This window comes from Hoplias malabaricus, chromosome Y, assembly GCF_029633855.1.
Source record: "Hoplias malabaricus isolate fHopMal1 chromosome Y, fHopMal1.hap1, whole genome shotgun sequence".
Taxonomy (NCBI): domain Eukaryota; kingdom Metazoa; phylum Chordata; class Actinopteri; order Characiformes; family Erythrinidae; genus Hoplias; species Hoplias malabaricus.
In genome coordinates, this window is record NC_089820.1 from 69,962,275 (window position 1) to 69,982,561 (window position 20,287).

General features: G+C 43.2%; 1 protein-coding gene across 1 annotated transcript in view; it reads right to left on the reverse strand.

Annotated features, from left to right (window-relative positions):
- Window positions 1–126: 126 nt before the first annotated feature.
- The window catches only part of LOC136677973 (unconventional myosin-X-like), a 52,047-nt gene continuing 31,886 nt past the window's right edge, over window positions 127–20,287 (reverse strand). The window contains exons 16-41 of the mRNA XM_066655706.1: window positions 19,937–20,005; window positions 18,988–19,070; window positions 18,602–18,710; window positions 18,273–18,353; window positions 14,301–14,425; window positions 13,940–14,054; window positions 13,707–13,813; window positions 12,478–12,699; window positions 12,046–12,085; window positions 11,008–11,934; window positions 10,642–10,762; window positions 10,288–10,531; window positions 9,862–9,957; window positions 9,671–9,764; window positions 9,437–9,492; window positions 9,089–9,231; window positions 8,038–8,229; window positions 7,737–7,894; window positions 6,927–7,050; window positions 4,776–5,076; window positions 3,751–3,958; window positions 3,526–3,662; window positions 2,839–2,959; window positions 1,982–2,431; window positions 1,700–1,891; window positions 127–975 (exon numbers count right to left, since the gene is read on the reverse strand). Coding sequence (XP_066511803.1) covers window positions 865–975; window positions 1,700–1,891; window positions 1,982–2,431; window positions 2,839–2,959; window positions 3,526–3,662; window positions 3,751–3,958; window positions 4,776–5,076; window positions 6,927–7,050; window positions 7,737–7,894; window positions 8,038–8,229; window positions 9,089–9,231; window positions 9,437–9,492; window positions 9,671–9,764; window positions 9,862–9,957; window positions 10,288–10,531; window positions 10,642–10,762; window positions 11,008–11,934; window positions 12,046–12,085; window positions 12,478–12,699; window positions 13,707–13,813; window positions 13,940–14,054; window positions 14,301–14,425; window positions 18,273–18,353; window positions 18,602–18,710; window positions 18,988–19,070; window positions 19,937–20,005 — 4,626 coding nt within the window. The 3' untranslated portion in view covers window positions 127–864. The remainder of the gene's footprint in view (window positions 976–1,699; window positions 1,892–1,981; window positions 2,432–2,838; window positions 2,960–3,525; window positions 3,663–3,750; window positions 3,959–4,775; window positions 5,077–6,926; window positions 7,051–7,736; window positions 7,895–8,037; window positions 8,230–9,088; window positions 9,232–9,436; window positions 9,493–9,670; window positions 9,765–9,861; window positions 9,958–10,287; window positions 10,532–10,641; window positions 10,763–11,007; window positions 11,935–12,045; window positions 12,086–12,477; window positions 12,700–13,706; window positions 13,814–13,939; window positions 14,055–14,300; window positions 14,426–18,272; window positions 18,354–18,601; window positions 18,711–18,987; window positions 19,071–19,936; window positions 20,006–20,287) is intronic.

Below are 20,287 nucleotides of genomic sequence, written 5' to 3' on the forward strand. Positions count from 1 at the left end.
TCTACCACATTTACCCCCATGACTTCTCTGTAACGTAACTTCCAGTTCTATACAGAAAAAATCAGAAATCTAAATTGTCCAGAATTCCCCAAATATAAAGCCTATTCACATCGTTTAGAAGTTCTTTTATTACCTGCCACAGCTAAAACACAACATTGAACAATTACATACCGCAGATGTTTTTCTTCTTGCACTCCTGGCAATCATTATACAACAAATGTAAAAACGTACTTTGGATTAATAATAATAATATCAGTGATAACAACAACAGAAGGCAGCCACTATTCATTAGTGGGCTTTTAAAAGATAAAAATATACAGCTTCTCAGTAAGAATATAACAACACTGCACATTATATAACAATAAACATGTGTCCATGTTTCTATAACTGTGATAAACTGGTTTATTTCTGTGTGTGTGTGTTTTACAGAAAGGCACAATGTGAGAGTGTTGCTTGTTGCTGAGACTCTGCCTGCAGAGCTCCAGTGAAATGATTCTGGAATAAAATTTCAGAGACGCTCAGGAAACATTCACTGACACAAAGCTGCATTTAAAATGGACATAAAAGGACACTGATAAAATGGATCTGGTGCCACGACCAACACACCACACGTCTGTGTCTGTAGGCACGTTTGGGTGAGTGACATCATCAGTTATTTACACAATACTCATCACCGCTGGGTGGTTTACCAGTCTGTTTACGGTCTAGGAATGTATCACAGTGTCTTAGAACCCTCATTTCTCTCACTTTAATTAAAAAACTCTGTCTGTGTGTGTATACGTGTGTGTGTATGACGTGAGTGCATGCATATATGTGTGTGTGTGTGCTTAAGGCAGATACAGGTCCAAGGCTCCAGGTCACAGTTCACCAGGCGCTGCACTGGCTGCCGTGGCTGCTGATTGACTGACAGATGCTGAAACGCTTCTGGACGATCATACTGATGTAGGCTTTCATTAATTTAGCAATGTCCATCACCTTTACACACAAACACACAGAGACAAAGAACTGAACATCTGTGTCCACAGTGAATGCACTTTAACGCAGCTGAAGTCACTCATCACAAACGTTTGGAAAATGTACAAACTCCATTTACACAGACTTGGGACACTTCCTTTTAAAGACAACGTCTGTGATTGTGGGAAACTTCAGTTCTCTCTTAAGTTCATGCAGTTAGCCATCTCCCGAATTTGAAAAAGCAAAAATAAATCAATATTACCCACCTATGGAGCAAGAATAAAGAAATATCCTCATCTCTTCACATGATTTTGGATGTGTGGAGGCATCTGCACCGTTTCTTATTCACAGTGAGCAGAGAGATGATACCTAGCATGACTGATTGAGCACCTATGTTTTTTTTTTTACTCATTTACTGACACTAGGGTTTCATAAACACATTAGACCAGTTTCCAGCACAAATAAAAGTTAAAGGAATTAACAAATTACAGCTTTGAGTTGTTATTGCATTTTTAGGAAGTGTCCCAACTTTTCTGGAATGTGTGTGTGTGTGATTTTAAAACATGAAATAGCATTTACTCTCCATTTGTTTTGTTTAGGCTTTACCCACCAATTTTTTAAGCCAATGATAATAATAATAACAACAACAACAACAACAACTATAATAATATCCAGCCAGCTCAGATCTCCTTACATATGGTTCCTTCCTGTTCTGCAGATGTGTATGAGCAAGGTGTTGAGTTACCTGGACTGTCTGGAACAGCAGATCTCTTCCTTCCACACTGATTTTGTAAATATTGGGCTGTGGAGCTCCAAAGGAAAGAATGGCTTCATAGGAGAAAATCTCCAGGGGCCACAGCTCTCCTCGCTTATAAACGCACACTCCCTTCCGACTAACTCCCAACCACAGCTCAGCAGGATACACACCATCTGCACACTGTGGGGTGGGTGGGTTAATGATCTTTAGTTGATTTTTGAAAAATGACAGGGATCTAAAAACTCTGTACGTTTGTGTGTGGATTCTCACCTCCACACTGAAGAGTGTAGATCCATAACCCTGCCACTCTCGCACCAGGTTCATGTATTTAACCATGGCGTGATTCTGACTCATCCCCTGAAGCTTTCTCCACTTCTCCACCAAGCAGCTTTTTAGCGCCGCTTTTTCTTCCTGGAGCCATGCCTCCAATGCAGCCGGCCCATCCCCCTGACGCTGCCGCCCCAGGGAGCCCCTGAAGCTCCGTCTCAGAGTTCCCTCCAGGAAACTGCCTCGCTTTTTCTCTCCGTTCCCCGTGGCACTGCTTGGAATGAAGCGCTGGATTCGAGCTCGTACCCGGGCCATGGGGAACACCTGCTCTAACTCTGGCAAAGCATTATGGGAAGTGTAGTCCCCAATCAAATACTGTAGTCTTAAAGCAGCTAGGAACTGCAGGGTTTCCTCAGGAGCCGGGTACTGCCCTGAAGTGACTGCCTCATGAGCCTGAGATAGAGAGCGAGAGAGTGAGAGAGAGAAAATGTATTTATTTTCAATTATCAGTGAATTCTACACTCATTGACAAAAATGAATAAGTGATTACAATATTAGAGCGATATTGGGGAAAGCTGTACAACTGAATGGAGGCTCTAGGACCCTGTTGGAACACCTGGATACAAGAGGCATTTCTAACAGTCAACAATGTCTCATCAACAGGTACACTACCCAAAAGTAGCCTCCGAGAGCCTTTTTAAAAGGCAGTTAACAAATCATTTGCATATCTGAGACATAACTATGAGTTTCTGACATTTCTATCAGGGCAGATTTTTTTTGGTCAATACATGTATAAAAAAGCAACACATTCTGAGATGCCAAGGGTACATTACAGAACAGAACACAGCAGGACGTCTGACCTGTTCAAACATGAAGGCAAACTCCACGCTGTCTGTGGGAATATTCTCTGTGTCTGTGAAGCAGTAGAGTTTAAAATAAAACTTCCATCCTCCATTCTGCTCCTCTCCTCCCTTTGCCAGCCTGAGAGAGATAGAGAGATAGTAAGTGCATGATCTGTGGCGGTCCTGACCATTGAAGGACAAAGCTATAAGGGAGAACATGGATTACTGTCTGTAAATACAGTAAAAGTACACCTTACACCTTTTGTGTAAATACAAAAGTACAGCTATTGACTGGGTGCATTTAATGGCACTTTTCTGCTGCATGGCACCTACTCGGCTCAGCTGCGCTCTGCTTTTTGCTTTTCCATTATGTAAGTTAGGCACCTGGTCCCTGAAAAAGGGGACTTTTTTATTCCCTGCTCACACAGAGTAGATGTGTATGGCTAAACATGATGCGTAAACATTACAGAGCGCTGATTGGCCTCAGAGGCTTGTTTACATGGTGAAATGCAGACATCCAGCACCAACTCTCCATCTGTAAAATCTCCAGCTGCAGCAGAGATCACATTTGTTTTTATCCGACTCACGACAGCAGCTCGTAAAATTACGCCATGGTCTTTTGAAGAGGTTAAAATGTTCCTTGGATCTGTGGCCAATTCAGTGGAAATCACAATTATATTATTTGGAAAAAAATCCTTAACTCACTTCTCAAACTTGGCAATGACATCAGCCACGATGGTTCGGCTCTCGATGGCTTTGTCTGTGTCACCGTTGTGTTCAAACAAAGCAAACATGTTCTTACTGTCCTCCATCGCCAGACCCTTCAGTAACTTATCTACCACCTACACACACACACACACACACCTTAATTAAATTTTACTAGCAAAAGGTAAGCTCTGAAATAAACAGTGCCATATCAGCTGTACACACCTCTCCTGCCGTTGTGTGAGAGTTGATGGTAATTTTGCAGGACCCACCCCCATGGCAGTATACAGTTGATGTCATTTCCTGTCGGCTAAGGATGGCTCTGAGTTCTTCCCATGAGGGCACACTTTCTCGCCCACGCATGTGCCGCAGTGCTTCTTGGGAAAACGCTGCGTACTGATCCATCTCTGTGCCCGGGTATAATTCCCGTGTCCTAATCAAGTCAATAATGTATGTGTCAGTGCACATCTGGGATGATCCTGGATGCATTTATAAATTATAAATTTAAAGAAGAGGCACTTAACCTTCGTGTTTTTTTTTTTTATTTTTTTTTTTTTTACAGTGCGGCTCTTTTTTTGGGGTAAACAACATTTTGTGACCCACCTTTATTTATTAATAAGTGCGTTATAAGTGGAAACATTGCAAATACTCCATGTCTACAGCCCAAGTGACAGTCGTGTGTATATATCAATACACTGCTCAGTAATCTTGTTGCTGTAGAAACGTGTATAAGCCCAATTTATACTTCTGCATCAAAGCAACGCATCGGTGCGAACCCTGATGCTCCCACAGAGATTTCCTCAGACACGGTGAGGACTTCAGGGACCAATCAAAATGTAGAACACAGGTATCTTTCATTCCTGGCGCCTCATGTAAACTCTGCTCTGTCCCAGAGAGCGCCCTACTCCCTAAATAGTGTACTTTAACGATTTATAAAAGTAACCCTACTACACCACTAAAGTGTTAGTGTTTGAGATTCAGTCCACACCTAGTGGTGTGGAGGTGTAATTGCAGGGTGATGCAAAGACTAACGCAGAAGAATAAACGCTCACAACAGCGCAGGGCTCTTCTGTAGCCTGTGACGTAGGCTCTGGGTCGAGTCAATGCAGAAGTATAAATAGTGGGTATGAACTGCCCTGAGAGGAATAAACTGCATTTCTATATTTTATTCTAAAATCACATTTGCTGAGACCACCAGGTTAAGAACCCCTGCTTTACAAGAACATTTAATCCACACTAGGATCTCTCACCTCTTGAGGTGGAATTTAAGGTACTTGAGGATGCTTCGGGAGGCAGGGCTAAATGTACAGCACATGCAGGCTATGATTCGCCAGCCGCTGGTGTGGGCCGGGCCTCCTGGCTGAGGTGGGCGTATTGTTTGCTTAATGACCTGGCAATAGAGTTCATCTCTCAGGGGGCGGAGTTCATGACCAGTTTGCAGAATGCTCTGGATGACTGGCACAGGGTCGGCCACGCCCTCCAGCTGCTGAAGAGCACTGAACAGCTTCAGAGCCTCAGCTTGAAGAGTGCTGTAGCTCCGCCCTTTTTCATCTGCAGCACAGAGAGAGAAAGAGTTAAAGTTGACGTTCATGATTGTAATGAAAAAACATTTTCATCACCATTTGCTGCTCTCCAGTCGGTTTAATGTCTAATGTGTTTATGAAGCTTAGTGTCACTAAACAAGTAAATAAACAAGCTGTCTCAGTGTGGTATGCTAGGCTTTGTCTCTCTCTGCTCATGGCACAGAAAAGGAATCTATCTTTCTTTTAGACAACAGAGAGACTCCAATCGTGAAAAGCACCAACTGAGATGAGGATGTTGCTCTATTCCTGCACCATAGGGGGGTAACTCTGACTTATTTTTGCTGTTACAGTTACATTACTTAAGGTGGAACTGACTCTAAATTCAGGAGAGCGCTAACTGCATGAAAGTAAACACAGAGAGAAAGTGCTACAAAACTAAACAGCTCGAGTTACACATGAGTTTCTGTGGGAATTCAAACAGTGAATAAACACTTACAATTTACACTTCAGACACCAACAAGATACAGTCGCTTCTTACTCACACACATCGCTCCACCTTAAAAGATACAGTCGCTTCTTACTCACACACACCGCTCCACCTTAAAAGATACAGTCGCTTCTTACTCACACACACCGCTCCACATTAAAAGATACAGTCGCTTCTTACTCACACACACCGCTCCACCTTAAAAGATACAGTCGCTTCTTACTCACACACACCGCTCCACATTAAAAGATACAGTCGCTTCTTACTCACACACACCGCTCCACCTTAAAAGATACAGTCGCTTCTTACACACACCGCTCCACCTTAAAAGATACAGTCGCTTCTTACTCACACACACCGCTCCACCTTAAAAGATACAGTCGCTTCTTACTCACACACACCGCTCCACCTTAAAAGATACAGTCGCTTCTTACTCACACACACCGCTCCACCTTAAAAGATACAGTCGCTTCTTACTCACACACACCGCTCCACCTTAAAAGATACAGTCGCTTCTTACTCACACACACCGCTCCACATTAAAAGATACAGTCGCTTATTACTCACACACACCGCTCCACCTTAAAAGATACAGTCGCTTATTACTCACACACACTGCTCGACCTTAAAAGATACAGTCGCTTCTTACTCACACACACCGCTCCACCTTAAAAGATACAGTCGCTTCTTACTCACACACACCGCTCCACCTTAAAAGATACAGTCGCTTATTACTCACACACACTGCTCCACCTTAAAAGATACAGTCGATTCTTATTCACATGCACCTCTCCACCTTAAAAGATACAATTGCTTATTACTCACACACACCGCTCCACCTTAAAAGATACAGTCGATTCTTATTCACACACACCGCTCCACATTAAAAGATACAGTCGCTTATTACTCACACACACCACTCCACCTTAAATGATACAGTCGATTCTTACTCACACACACCGCTCCACCTTAAAAGACATGGAGCTTCTGAATATAAACAAACTGCATTAACCCCTTTAAAGGTTGTAGCCTGTTCAGCGAGTGAGGACTTAATGGGAAACAGTTTATTAATAATAATAGCCATACATTACTAATTATCACTGTATCAATGTATTTACAGTACGTATAGTTTAGTAGAGTGTGGTTTTTTCCTCATATGTGGTCAGTTTACTCTCCTGCTCTCAGCTGTGTCCAAATTCTCTTGTGAACCTTTCTTTCCTACTGTCTTTGACTTTGTCTTATCTGTAGCTCATGGTTTGTACCCAGATCCACACACTGACAGATCAGGAGAGATCGGACAGTATCAGCTTGCTTTTCCTCTTCTGTGAGGGGCAGGTAATACATTTTTGTTTTTGTACATGTTTAATTGAGTAACGGTTTGTGGTACTCACGGCTGTGGTGGACATCTCCATAGGGCAGGGGCAGAAGAGGTGTGTGCAGAGCATGGTGTGTGTAGCGCAGGATTGGGTTCCTCTTGTAAATCTGATCAACCACCTCTGGGTTTAGACAGTTCTCCTGAAACCCCAACAAGAACAGCATGTGTCAGACTCAGTTTTGGGTTCTGTTAGTATTCACATAGACATTAAATCTTTTCAAATGTATTTTCTGCGACTATTTTATTGTGTTCAGTACAGTGAGTCCGGATCCTGCCCAGAATCTCTGGGTGCAACGCAGGAACACATCCTGGAAAGGGCGCTAGTCCATCACTGTAAGTAAGTAAGTAAATAAACACCAGTTTGTTTAATAATCTTTGGCTTTGGCTATATTCAGATAGAAGTGGCCCAAATCTAATACTTATTTCTTCATGAGTCACCAATGTTTTTTTTGTGTGGCTTTTGTGTGAACAACAAAACTGCACTGAATCTGAGTGTTTCAGATTGGATTTTGTCGTTTGGTCATTGGAGAACTCATGTTCATGAACAGAACTGAAAGAAAAGTTCATACGCTGGATTGTGGACAATCACTTCATGTATTACATTCTATTCAATCTTTATGCTATACTTTTTCACAAAGTAAATCATTCTGAAAAAGTAAGCAGATGGTTGTGGGATACAGCGAACAGTGCTTTGAACAGAACATTTGGACCTTTACATCTGATCAGAGTCCTGCGGCACACATGGGTCAGTTTAAGAGCAAGGATCTAGGTCACTTTACCCTGCTGTGTAAACGTAACCCTGAGTTTGTGTGTGTGTGTGTGTTACCTTTAGGTCCTGTATTAGCTGCTGCGTGTGTGTGTCAATAGGAGGTTTTGTATCAATGACATTCTGCACAGCGTTGGTCCAGCGAGACACTTCACTCTGTAGTTTACTGTACAGATTGTACGAATGTTTACGGCCAAACACGGTCAAACTCCAGTAACCTACACACACACACACACAAGGTATGAATAATTTAATTCCAATAAAATGACTGAAAATCAAATTCATATTTCTGTATTACTATTATAACCGTTCAACAGTCTGTAACAGGTTTGTGTGTGTGTGTGTGTGTGTGTATTCTGACCTGTCTCTTTGTACACTCTCTCGTCAGGTGGCAGTACAGAGCAGAGACTGTTCAGAAGCAGAGAGCCCAGTTTAAGAGCATTTCTTTCTGAACTCTTGTAGTAGTCCAGAGAATTATGCGTAAGCACAAACCAGCGCTTCTTTAGCCTCATGTTTCCACGGGTACTGCCCTTCATCTCCTTATGGAGCCACCCTGAAACACAGAGGAACATACAGACAGTGTTTTATTAGAAAGAAGCAGTGGTGAGGAGCCAAAAATATGTTCATCAAAATCATAACACTGCTCATCTTAGCTTCACAGCTGTCGTAAGTGAATGTGTGAGATAAATGGCACTTTTCCTTTGCACAGTACCTACTCTACTCAACCGTGCTGTACTCACAGGCCACTGGGGCGGTCATCAACGGGAACCGCTGGCTTTGGAAACCACAACAATGTCAGGCTTGTTTACTCATTGTGTATTTGCGTGTGGTTGTTTAGAACTAAACACAGATCAGTGGAGTTTTTCTATCCATTGCTCCATCAGGTTCTTTCATCAGCCACTAATCCAAGCGTCGTTTGAACCACCTCAAAAACACCAAAGTCTAATTTTACAAGCTGCCATTGCGATTTTACAAGAGGCAAGTTTGTGCTGGATGTCTGCATTTTGTGGTGACTGACATGTCTCTCTGGCCAATCAGTGCTCTGCAATGTTAACTTGTCACCTTTGTGGCTCACTTGGAGCCAGGAGCAGGCAGGGACTATACAAGTGCCCAGGAAATGGACATCCGCCTAATGGACAAGCAAAAGAGCAGAGTCGAGAAGAGTGGGAAAAACGTAGTGGGAACAATGCCGTGGAAACGCATCCCGAAAGGTCACGACGGTCCGTGCCAAGTGAAGGTAGTTCTCTGGAGTCATGGAGCATCATCAAAACCCCTGAGGCAATTTAGAGTTGTCTGTGTGGTTCAAAACCACTTCTCTGTCTGCCAGAAGGCTTTAGAAACTTAACCCTGGCTTCTGCTCTGAGACTAAGCTCCAAGTCCGAGATCTGACTTTACACTTTATGACCTCTCACCCCTGATGATGAATTCTTGGCCCTGGACACGAGTGTCTCCCTTGGAGCGCTGCAGAAGTGCGATCCAGTGGTGCATCTCCTCAGGGGTTTCTGCATTGCAGTGCAGCACACGGTGAGCAGTTATTATCACAAACGAATTTGGTCTTCAGAGAGAGAGAGGGAGTGAGAGAGAGAGAGAGAGAGAGAGAGAGAGAGAGAGAGAGGTATCATCTATAAATGTAAACTAGGAAAGTCTTTCAAAATAAAAACCACTAAACAATTTGTTGTACAAATCTCTGTGAATAATAAATTCTTTCCCCGTGTCGATGCATCCACACACTCAGTCCCATATGTATGCAGTGTTCTTACCGCTCTGGATTGTCTGAGGCACACACTGAGTCGATCATTCCCACATCAAGCGTGCCCTTGGATACAGAAACACTCATTTTATAACAGTGGGTTATTTATGGAACTACTATAATTACAAAGAAAAAACGTTTTATAAAAAAAACGTATTGAATGAATCAATAATGAATTAATAATAAGTACACTATGTCTCCACGTGTGTGTGTGTGTTATTTTGGCTGTTGTGTGTGTACTCACTACAGCGTTCTGTGGGTTCGCCTGTTCATCGTGCATTTCTCTGATTTCCTGTTCTGTGGAGGTGTGAACCTGACTCAGAACACTGAACCAATGACTGCAGAGCGCAGAGAAACATACAATTAACAATTCATCTGCACACACACACACACACAAAGACACACACACACAGAAAATAATTAATTTTCTTTTACCTGGCATCCTCTGCAGTGTCTGCTATCAGGTGGTATGTTCTTTCAGGCATTACAATGTCTATTCCATTCTCTTTCCCTGTGTTATCAATGATCTCTCTAGTACACACAGAGAGAGAGAGAGAGAGCAAGAGAGAGAGAGAGACAGACAGACAGAGGGAGAGGGAGAGAGACAGAGAAAGAGAGAAAAAACAGAACAGTGAAACAGCTCCATATTGGTCTTTGCCTATTGTCCTGCCGACTGTTCTCCATGCTGCTGTTAGACCTTGTGTAACCCCCCCCCCCACCCCCCAGGGGCATCGGACAGCAGGTACTAGTGGACCTACCTACCCCAGCATCATTTTGGTTTTGAATATTTACAGTCTCTGTAAGTATAGAAATAACCAATGTTGTCCACCCTCCACAGCAGCTTGGTGTTTAAGCTCTTACTTGGCCTCATGAAGCTCCAACATGCCCTTCACCCTGTCCTCGGCATCATTGTCATAGTAGATGAGCTTATTCTGACGCAGGACAAACCAACGACGTCTCCAGTTTCTGCGAGAGAGAGTGGATGAACCTCCGCCTTTCTTCATCAGCCAGCCCTGCTTCAGTGCCTCCTGCCTGCTCCGGAACCACAGGAGCGTCTCGTCCTTCAATACACACCAGCGTCGCTTCCAGGTGTTCAGGAGACCACCTGCTCACACATACACACACACACACACACACACAGTGTGTTAAACGTGCTGAATACAGTAATGTTGAAGGAGGGAGAGGAGCAGAGGTAAGACGTTTGTTTTGTGTTACCTTTGATGTAGAGGAAGCTGTGGAAGTACGGCAGAGTCACACAGCTGTAAACAGAATCTCTTCGATACAAGGATTCTTCATCTGTATCAAGTCTGTCAAAGTCATCCTCACTGTCGTCAAACTGAGAGAGAGAGAGGGGGGGGGGGAGGGGTAGAGAGAGAGAGGGGGGGGGGAAGAGAGAGGGAGAGAGAGAGAGAGAGAGAGAGGGGGGGGGAGAGAGAGAGCAAGAGGGATTATGCAAATAATAACTGTAAGCTAATATTGTTTAAAGTATCCGCTGACAGGGACATGTTGGAAGTTAGTGTCAACACCAGCAAAGCACAGATGGAAGAGAAGTGAATCTAGCCGGAATGTGTAGAGACTCACTGAGGACTGAGCTCCCTCGGAGCTGAACCTGTACGCTCCAGAGCTGGCACTGGTGCTGGTTGCGAGGGAGCTGCGATAATCATTTGACCAGCGTCCGTTTTGGGGCAGACAGAGGGGCATGCTGGGGGGAAGGTTCACCCCATCTTCGTCATAATCATCAGCATCGTAATCCGAGTCCTCATTAGGAGGAATAAGCTCCACCTCTTCCTCCTCCTCCTCCTGCTCTGACAGCTGGTTTCTGAAACAGGACGCGTACCTGCCGCTGTGGTAAGCGGGGGGCAGGTTTGTGGGCGGGGCCGGGTGCTGGGCCATGCGGTCGTTGGCATAAGGGTCTTCCTCCGATGAATCATCGCTGGTGCGGATCCCGCTGGTCCTCTGTCCGTCCGAATGGCCGTGTTCGCTGGGGTTCGGAGAGTCTTTAAAACCTTCCTCGTCTGCCCCCAAGCCTTCATCTACTTCCTCTTCCTCCCCGCCCTCACCCACCCGGCCACCGCCCACGGTGCCCTCCAGCACCAGCGAGCTCTCAATGTTGCGCACACACTCATCGATCTCATGAAAGTTGAGAGAAGAGAGGAACTGCTGAGCTGCACGGCAGGCCTCCTCCTCAAGCCGCAGCAGCTCCTGATCGCGCAGCTGTTGCAGGCGAGCCAACGACTGCGCAGTCAGACTCTGCTCTCTCGTCTCCTTCTGTCTCCTCAAACCCTCAATCTCTCGCTCCAGACGCAGGATCTCTTCCACCTGAGAGGCCTCTTGGGGGCGCACCACCTCCAAAAACACCTCTTCACTCTCAGTAGTAGCACACAAGGCAGGAATGTGTTGTTTCGGAGGACTCTCTTCTCTCCTTCGCTGGGCCTCCTCTTCTGTTTTTCTCTGGGCCTCCTCTTCTCTCCTTCGCTGGGCCTCCTCCTGTATTCGTGCCTCCTCAGCCTGTGCAAAAGTGACAAAGAACTACATTACCCAGCATGCAACAAGAAAAATATGACTGATTTTTAATATTCCAAAACGATCAGATTCCATGAACACTGATCGTGTATTTACCTCTCGGACCTGCCGCTCTCTCTCAATCCTCTGCCTCTCTCTAAATAAACACAGAAAAACAAGAATTAGAAGCGAATGTGAATCTGTAGATTAAAGGAACTCTAGGTAAGATGTGGTCATTTTGCTCCTCTAAAGTTGCAGGGTGTAATTCATTTTTACATCACTGTCCTGAAATCATGGTGGAGGGCTGGGGGGTAGTTTCCTACCCACCTCTAATAGTTACATAGTGCAGTTTCTGCAGTGCTGAACCCAGAGTAACAACAACAGAGGCTTTTCCTCCTTGTTACAGATCAGTGGAGCATCACAATGATGTAGAAGCTGTAATTTTATGGTAAAGATATTACCTAGTGTTGTTTTAAATTATATTTAATTATAATTTTAATTATAAGATTTTCCGCATATTTGAGCCTGTCCTAGGAAATGCACACACACCTCTCTAGTTCCTCCTCTTCTCTTCTCCTCCTCTCCTCCTCCTCCCTCCTCTTCTTCTCCTGTAGGAGCTGTGAAAATAGTTGCCGTGCCCTTTGACCTCTGACTCTTTTCTGGAGGGTTACAGAGGCCCAGCGGAGCTTCAGGAAGCGTCGGCGGAAGAATAGCCCTCTCCAGTTCTTCTGGATCAACACTACACTCTGCAGCAGCTGCCTGTATTGCCTCCTAAAGGCAGGCATCAAAAAAAAAAAAAAAAAAAAAAAAAACACAATGGAGAATGGTGGAGCAAAGTGAAGTTGTTTTTTAAACTGTTTCAGAAAAGGCTTCATTGCTCAGTTTTTAAAAGCAGTGGACAACACTGACCCCTAGTGGTTACAGGAATGAACAGCAGCTGTAACTCTGTCCTGGGGATGTTTCTTTACCTCCTAGTGATTAAAGTTTTTCCTGCATCATTAGTATCCCCCCCATACATTTGAGAATAAATGTGCATCTATTTTTATCTATCTATTTTTGCTCCCAATAAAGATGCAGAATATTATACACGTTCATAGCACTGCCGTAAAAAAAAGGGGAGGGGAGAGAGTGGGGTGTTTTCCTGCTCACTTCCTGAGGATACATAGTGCAGTTTCTCAGTGCTGAGTCCAGCTTGGCAAGAACAGAGACTTTTTAAGGTTCATTTTAAGGTAAATATAACATCCACTGTTGCTTAAAAGTGCTATATCCAACATTTTAAACAACAACATAGCGGCAAAACAACTCGTTCCTATGTAAAGGTGAGTGAAACAACAAAATAATTTTAAAGCCATGACCCCGAACAGACTTTCCTTCTCCTTGACGCATACATAAGCAACTTGATGGATGTCCCATATCTGTTTTCAAGAGTGACTAGAGCTAGGTTATGTTAGCTATGTAACATTAGATTTTACCTGTATGATTAATTTATTTAAAAAATTTAACTGCTCCGTTTTAACTGCTCCACTTTCTCTGTACTTCACAACACAGTGTTGAGAGCACAAAAGTAAGGAGGGAGGCACAGCTGAAGTGGATGAATATGAAGCATTTGTTTTGGTCTGAGATGCTGGTGCTCTACTGAGACGTTTAGTGGCAGAAACAATCAAGTAAAGCTCCTAAATCTCATTGATATACACAGTCTTACCCTGACTTCCACAGCTTAAATAACTCTAGAATGTATAGATGTGTGTGTATGTTATTGAATGTGTGTGTGTGTTTACCGTGCTCTGTAGCCCAGTATATGAGCCTGTATGATGGCTGCAGCCTTAAGCACCTCCTCCTCTCTCTTCTTTTCCAATCGCAGCTCCAGACTCTCCTTTAGAAACACCTTTCACAACAAAACAAACATTTAGAACCCCCCCTCACACACAAAAGTGGGAGAAGCTTTAAAGAATGGTGACTGGAATAATGGTGAAAGTGATGTAAAAGCCACTGAAGGATTCCTCAAACGAACCTTTGTTTTTCCCAGCTGCCATTCTTCGCTGTTACTGTCATAGAGGCGGAGCAATCGGAGACACGCCTCCTTCTGGTCATCACACATGGCCAGGCCTCTCAGCAACACACAATACCTGAGAAAAAAAAAAACACAACTGTACAAACATTACCCGTTAAACCTGTGGCACACGGACTGACCTCGGCACTGCTCTCAGGTCTGAACTTTAAAGTAAGGTCTTCCAGGAGATCAGAGCATGTTAATGCAGTAAAGAGGAACACACTCCTGATTAATACCCCTCACTTCAGAAGAAACGCGGGACGAGCTGGTTTTGATCTCAACTGTTGTTTCAAAAGCGTACAGAATAGAACCTGGGACTGACCTGCAGCAGAACTCCTGGAATGTTCTCCGAACCGGAAAACCTGCCCTCCGGATCCTCACTGTCTCCAACATCCCGGAATACCGCAACTGATTCAGCACCACAGAATGATCAAAACACTCTGGCATCTGAAATAGAGAAAGAGAGAGTAACAGAGAGACAGAGAGAGAGAGAGAAACAGAGAGAAATAAAGAGATAGAGAGAGAGAGTAACAGAGAGACAGAGAGTAACAGGGAGAGAAAGAGAGAAGTGATAGTGTGTTTATTCGTCATGAATGAACCCCCCTGAGACCTTCTTAAATGACCTCTGACCCTGCGTGGGAATGACATCCAAAATGAGGTGCTGTGTCCCTCGCTAATGTTCCTCAGTTAAATGTCATCTCTGCAGACGGAGTGAAGAATGTGTGTGTGATTAACATGTAAGAGATGAATGAAGCTCTGTGGAGTCAATAACAGCTCTGTGATGGTCATATTCACTACTGCATTCATTAACACACCAATACACTGTCACTTTAGTGCGGTGGTGATTTATGTTCACGACTGTAACACGACTCACGGTCAGAGCTGTTAACATTAAACACGTATGTAACAATATTTAAAATTTTCATTGAAAATTTGGAGCTTATTATACAACATTGGAAACTTTATTAATTATAAGACTGTAAATATTAAGGGTATGGAAAAATATATGAATAATTAAAGGGAATGTCGAAGGTTCTGGGGAGCTACTGTTCTCACAGCAAAACACAGTACCATCCTGTTTATTTTCATTCAGAATCTCGCTCCACATCTTTTAAGGTGGGACAGTGTGTTTGAGTAAGTGTGTCTGATCCACTCGTACCAGCACAATACACACACACACAGACACACACACACACACACACACAGGGTATGCAGAGCAACAGATGGACTACAGTCTGTAATTATAGAACTACTGATAATATTAATAATGTGTAGATACACAGTGGGTTCTCTAATGTAATACTGATTTATTCTTTGCATGTTACCAGAGACTATGTCACTTTATTCGAGTACAGATTTGACCTGGGGCAGTGAGGATGACGACCCTTGGGTCTGAGATGAAGAGCCCATGGAGAGGCTCCATCTGGTTGGGGTTTATTTAGGTGGGAATACAGAAAGCTAGTGGCATTTCAAGTCAGTGTAGCATCCTTAAGTGCTTTAGCAAACACAGGAACCATGTTTTTGAGCATGCAGACCTGGTCATCTCATTCTCTCCATGCTCTCAGAAAAGCTGTCTCTGTGGAGGTACCCTCAATGGAACATATACCGTACCTTTAATTAGGGAACAGAACTGTACCTTATTCTATATTAACTGGAGATTATAAAGTTGAGTTCATTCGCCCCGTTTCTCCAGGACTTTTATTGTGTTCTTTTATTCTCCACAGTTGTGTATTGAAAGATTACAGAGACCCCCCTCTCCTTCTGGAGAAGAGAATGTAATGAACCTTTAGGAACACAACTGGACTCTAACACCACTGCTGTACCTTTAAAGACACACTACACTGTTTGTAGCTTTAGTGACAGTAACGTTCCTGTACTGTACCTTTATTTTTTCATGCACTGAATGTGAGAGTCTTCAGGCCTGAGTCACTGAAGCCACAGACAGTGCTTTTATTTACCCTCTTCACACTCCGCTGAGTGAATAAACTGTGTCATCAATTTATTAGAATTCTTTTCAAATGTATTAGATTATTATCAGATGTTTATTCTTAAAATGTATTGACTTTTTACAAAGAGATGTTACCACTTTACCTTAACCTCTCACAACAAAGAAAAACTTATAAACCCCACACATCAAGACCCTTTACCCCTCTGTGGCGCACACTGTGTAAACCACATTTCCAGTGGAAACAGTTGCTTCTTTAAATATTTAAATCTGATTAAATATCCCGAGATTCTTCAGATATAAAGAGTTGTTAAGATTTTCCCTGCAACCTTCAGTGCTAAGCTCAAAGGGAATGTGTACTGATATGTAATGCCTTCCTGAATAAGAAGCAGTCTGCACTGATAAAGTTAATGCTCAATAAACAGTAACAGTGTCTCTGTTTCTGACGCTCACACACACTCACACACACAGTCCGATAATCACTGGCTTTAATTCGTTCAACATCATATTAAACATCTGAGACTTGCAATGGACACAACAGAAGAGTTACTTTAATTTTAGAGCAGTGTGACACCCATGTGCACACGTACATACACACACACACACACACACCTGAATGTACCATGTAATCTCCTACCTCAGAAAGTCTTCTCTCATCCTGCTGTAAGAAAGTGTGTATCCAGCACAAGACTCAGTCATCAACTGACCACCGCTTTCCCTCTCTTTCTCTTACTTACACACACACACACACACACACACACACACACACACACACACACACACAATACTCCACTGTGATCTCTTTCAGACACCGGTTGCCATGGTGCTTGGATCCCTGCAGGGCTAATTTGTGCTGGTTGTTGGGGAGGGTCAGGGTCAGGAAGGGGATTGTGGGTAAAATAGGGGCAGTGACAAGGCCAGCTGTTTATATTCAAACAGAGAGTGTGTGAGAGAGCATTTATGTCTCTCTCTCTCTCTCTCTCTCTCACACACACACACACACACTGGTGTAAGGAACAGTTATCAGTCTTATAACAGAGTTTCTCAATTCAGTAACACATTCCTGATGCTATATCTGTGTGTGTGTGTGTATGCGTGTGTTTGTGTGTGTATGTATGTGTGTGTGTTTTTGTGTGTATGTGTGTTTTTTGTGTGTTTGTGTGTGTGTGTGTGTGTTTGTAAGTGTCTGAAATATTAGTTAGGGCTCTCATTTGGTTCATAGACCTGCTCATTGCATTCACGTTTATAGCTCCTGCTACAGAATAACACTTAGGATCACAGCCTCACATACACGTGCGCACACTCAGGGGACATATAAACCCCTGTTCTCTCTCTCAGGGCTCTTATATCGAGTCTGAGTTCATGATGTGTGACCTCTCCTTCTGTCGGCAGTGAATTAAAAACCACTCTCAGTCTCAGCACACCCAAGCTGTACACAATATGAGGAGTGTTCCAAACGACCACTACCCTATTCCCTACATTGCTCACTATGTAGTGAAATATATAGTGAATAGGACACTGATTAGTCTGGGGCACTGCTCTGTAGGGAAGCCAGAGCAGAGCCGTGTAGAGAGAGCAGCTAGTGATCAGTAACAGCTACAGTACACTTCACAATACTCTTTATTCTGGAACTCTTGCTCCTGAAATAAACTTCAAACTGAAGAGTGAAACATTGAGAGAACTGTATGTGTGTCATGATAAAGCTGGTCTCACTTTTAGACATTTGTGAGGGAGACAGTAAATGGCAGTTTATTTATGACCACAGTGTTCAGTCGCTGTAGAGGCAAAGCAACTAAAGAAGACCTTTATAATGAACTTCGTTTTATGTTTTTAGCTTTAGGAATCTAGTGGTTACTGGATAGATGACAGTGTCAAGTTAGTTTTCTGAATCATTTGTACAATGCAACTCTTCTGCTCTCTAGCGCCTCTTTCACACATGGACTCTGTATTGGGTCTTTTCTTGTTTTGTTGTATTGGGTCTTTTTTTTGTATTGTCCCGGAGCGGTTCTTCACACATGCAGCGCACAGCGGGAAATGAAACACATGCTGTAGGTGTGAGGGTGGAGCCTGTGCAACGTGTGCAGGAGAAATTCTGGAACGTTTCCCACTCCTTTTTCACAGGCACTGACTTGGATTTCACCCGGGGTTTTTACCACGGCGTGAGGAGGATAAAGTCTGGGTAATGTCTGGGACGAATGTTCATACACACAGCTCCTCCGGGAAAACTCCAGAACATTCCTGGATTACCACTCAGGTGTTAATGAGCTTATGGAAAATACAGCAAAAAAAAAAAAAAAAAACAGAACGGCTCATTTCATCCCATGACTGTCCCGCATATTTAAAACGTACCTTGTTATTGTTGGGTTTGATGCAGCGCACAAAGAAGGGGTTTGATGTGCTAAGGGTGGACATCAGGGAGTGCAAAGAATTCTGGATATGAAGAAAAAAAATGTGGATTAAGTGGTGCTCCATCCTTAAAGTATCTCAGTGAATGCACAATGAGAGACGAGTCTACAGAGAATCTCAGGAGTCAACTGGGAGAGTCCTACAGAAATTGTGGTAATTTACAGAAACCTCTAAGTAGTTCCTTTCCTGACAATAATAATAATAATAATAATAATAATAATAATAATAATAATAATAAATTAGTAGAAGCGGAAAAAAGAGATATGTCTGACCTTAAACTGGGAGCTGACTGTTGGCCTGCGATGCTGAGAGCTGATCTTCATTGAGTCCTGACCACATCTATTACTCATCCTCTCAAAGAGATCATAGACAAAATCCAACCTGAAAAACGAGAGAGAGAGAGTGAGAGAGAGAGAGAGAGAGAGAGAGAGAGAGTGGGGGGGGGGGCGGTGAAAATGAGGAATTGTCTATAAACTTGCGCTTGTTAAATCTTTGTAAAAAGGAGAGAAGATACATCTGTGCTGAGATTACAGTTACTCTCATATGAGTATGAGAAGTATATAAGAGAAAGAGAGAGTATATAATTAATCACACAGCACTGTAATAGCAAACACACGTGTACATATAAACACACACACACACACACATACACACATACTTGCTGTCCCTGAGGGTGTTAAGAATGTCATCTCTGAAAGTGTCTCTATTTTTCTCCAAGATTCCTCTCACATCGTACACCACCTACAAAGAGTAAACACACACACACACACACAGACCTAATTATATAAATGAAATGAAAATACTGAAGATATCATGTAACAAGACCCTTTAGGGCGCAGTCATCTCTTTATTATAACACACTTGCTGATAGGGGCAGGTCCCAGTTCAGCGCAGCATCCTTAAAGGGCCCATCCTCCTGAAAACTGAATTCAACTTTCTTTATCGTGATGAGAGTTTGGTCTCAAAACCTTCGTGATGAACTTATACTGCGTTTTGAATTATGTGCAACCAGGCAGTCACTTAAAATAAAATTCACAAGTCCACAAACCCCCACAAGTGTGTGTGTGTGTGTGTGGGTTAGTGCGTATTGCAATGGAACAACTGGATCAGACAGAGCAGTGCTGCTGGAATTTTTAAAGAGGACATATTAAACCCATTTTGCACAATTTATCACAGCTCCCTCTGGAAATATAATTTATAATGCATTGGTCAAAATACCACAAGGATCAAACAACACAACACAGTTCTCCCCCAGAATAAACATCCCTGTTCAGGGTGACCAGTTTTAGAGACAGTTCCTTTAAATGAGATTGTGCCACAATTGACTTTAACGCGAGTGCCCAGGAGAGAGGAGCAAGGAGCAGAAGCTTTGGTTTTGAGCGTCTTCTTTTCCCTCCCTTCACATTTTCACCAATTTTATATTGATTTAATGCATTAAACCTGAACATTGCTCTCTGGCATTAATGTGATTGGACATACTGCAGATTGGAGATGAGGAGAGATAACTCTCTACAAAGAGAGATCACTAAAAGTCACTACACTCTACATAAGAAGCAGCACATCATCACAACCACTGATTTAATTCAGAGCAGAGGAGCATGTCATACCTCTCCTGCATAGTGCTTCACCCCAAAGTAGTGCACTGCGACCCGGGGCTTTATGTAAAAGGGGTTTTTCTGCAGAGAGATGGAGAGAGGGAGAGATAATGTGATAAACAGAGACGGGTTTGGATGAGTGAAGATGATGAGCTACAGAAGCTCGCTGCTCACACACACAATATGTTAATAGCCATAACCAGCCAACAACAGTATATTTAAACATAATTTATTTTTATTTCTTTATTTTTTTAGCTTTTCAAGTACACAACGATATGCAACAGATGTGGGGCTGTACACTTGCTCCATTGATTCTTCTTGTGTGTGTGTGTGTGTGTGTGTGTGTGTGTGTGTGTGTGTGTG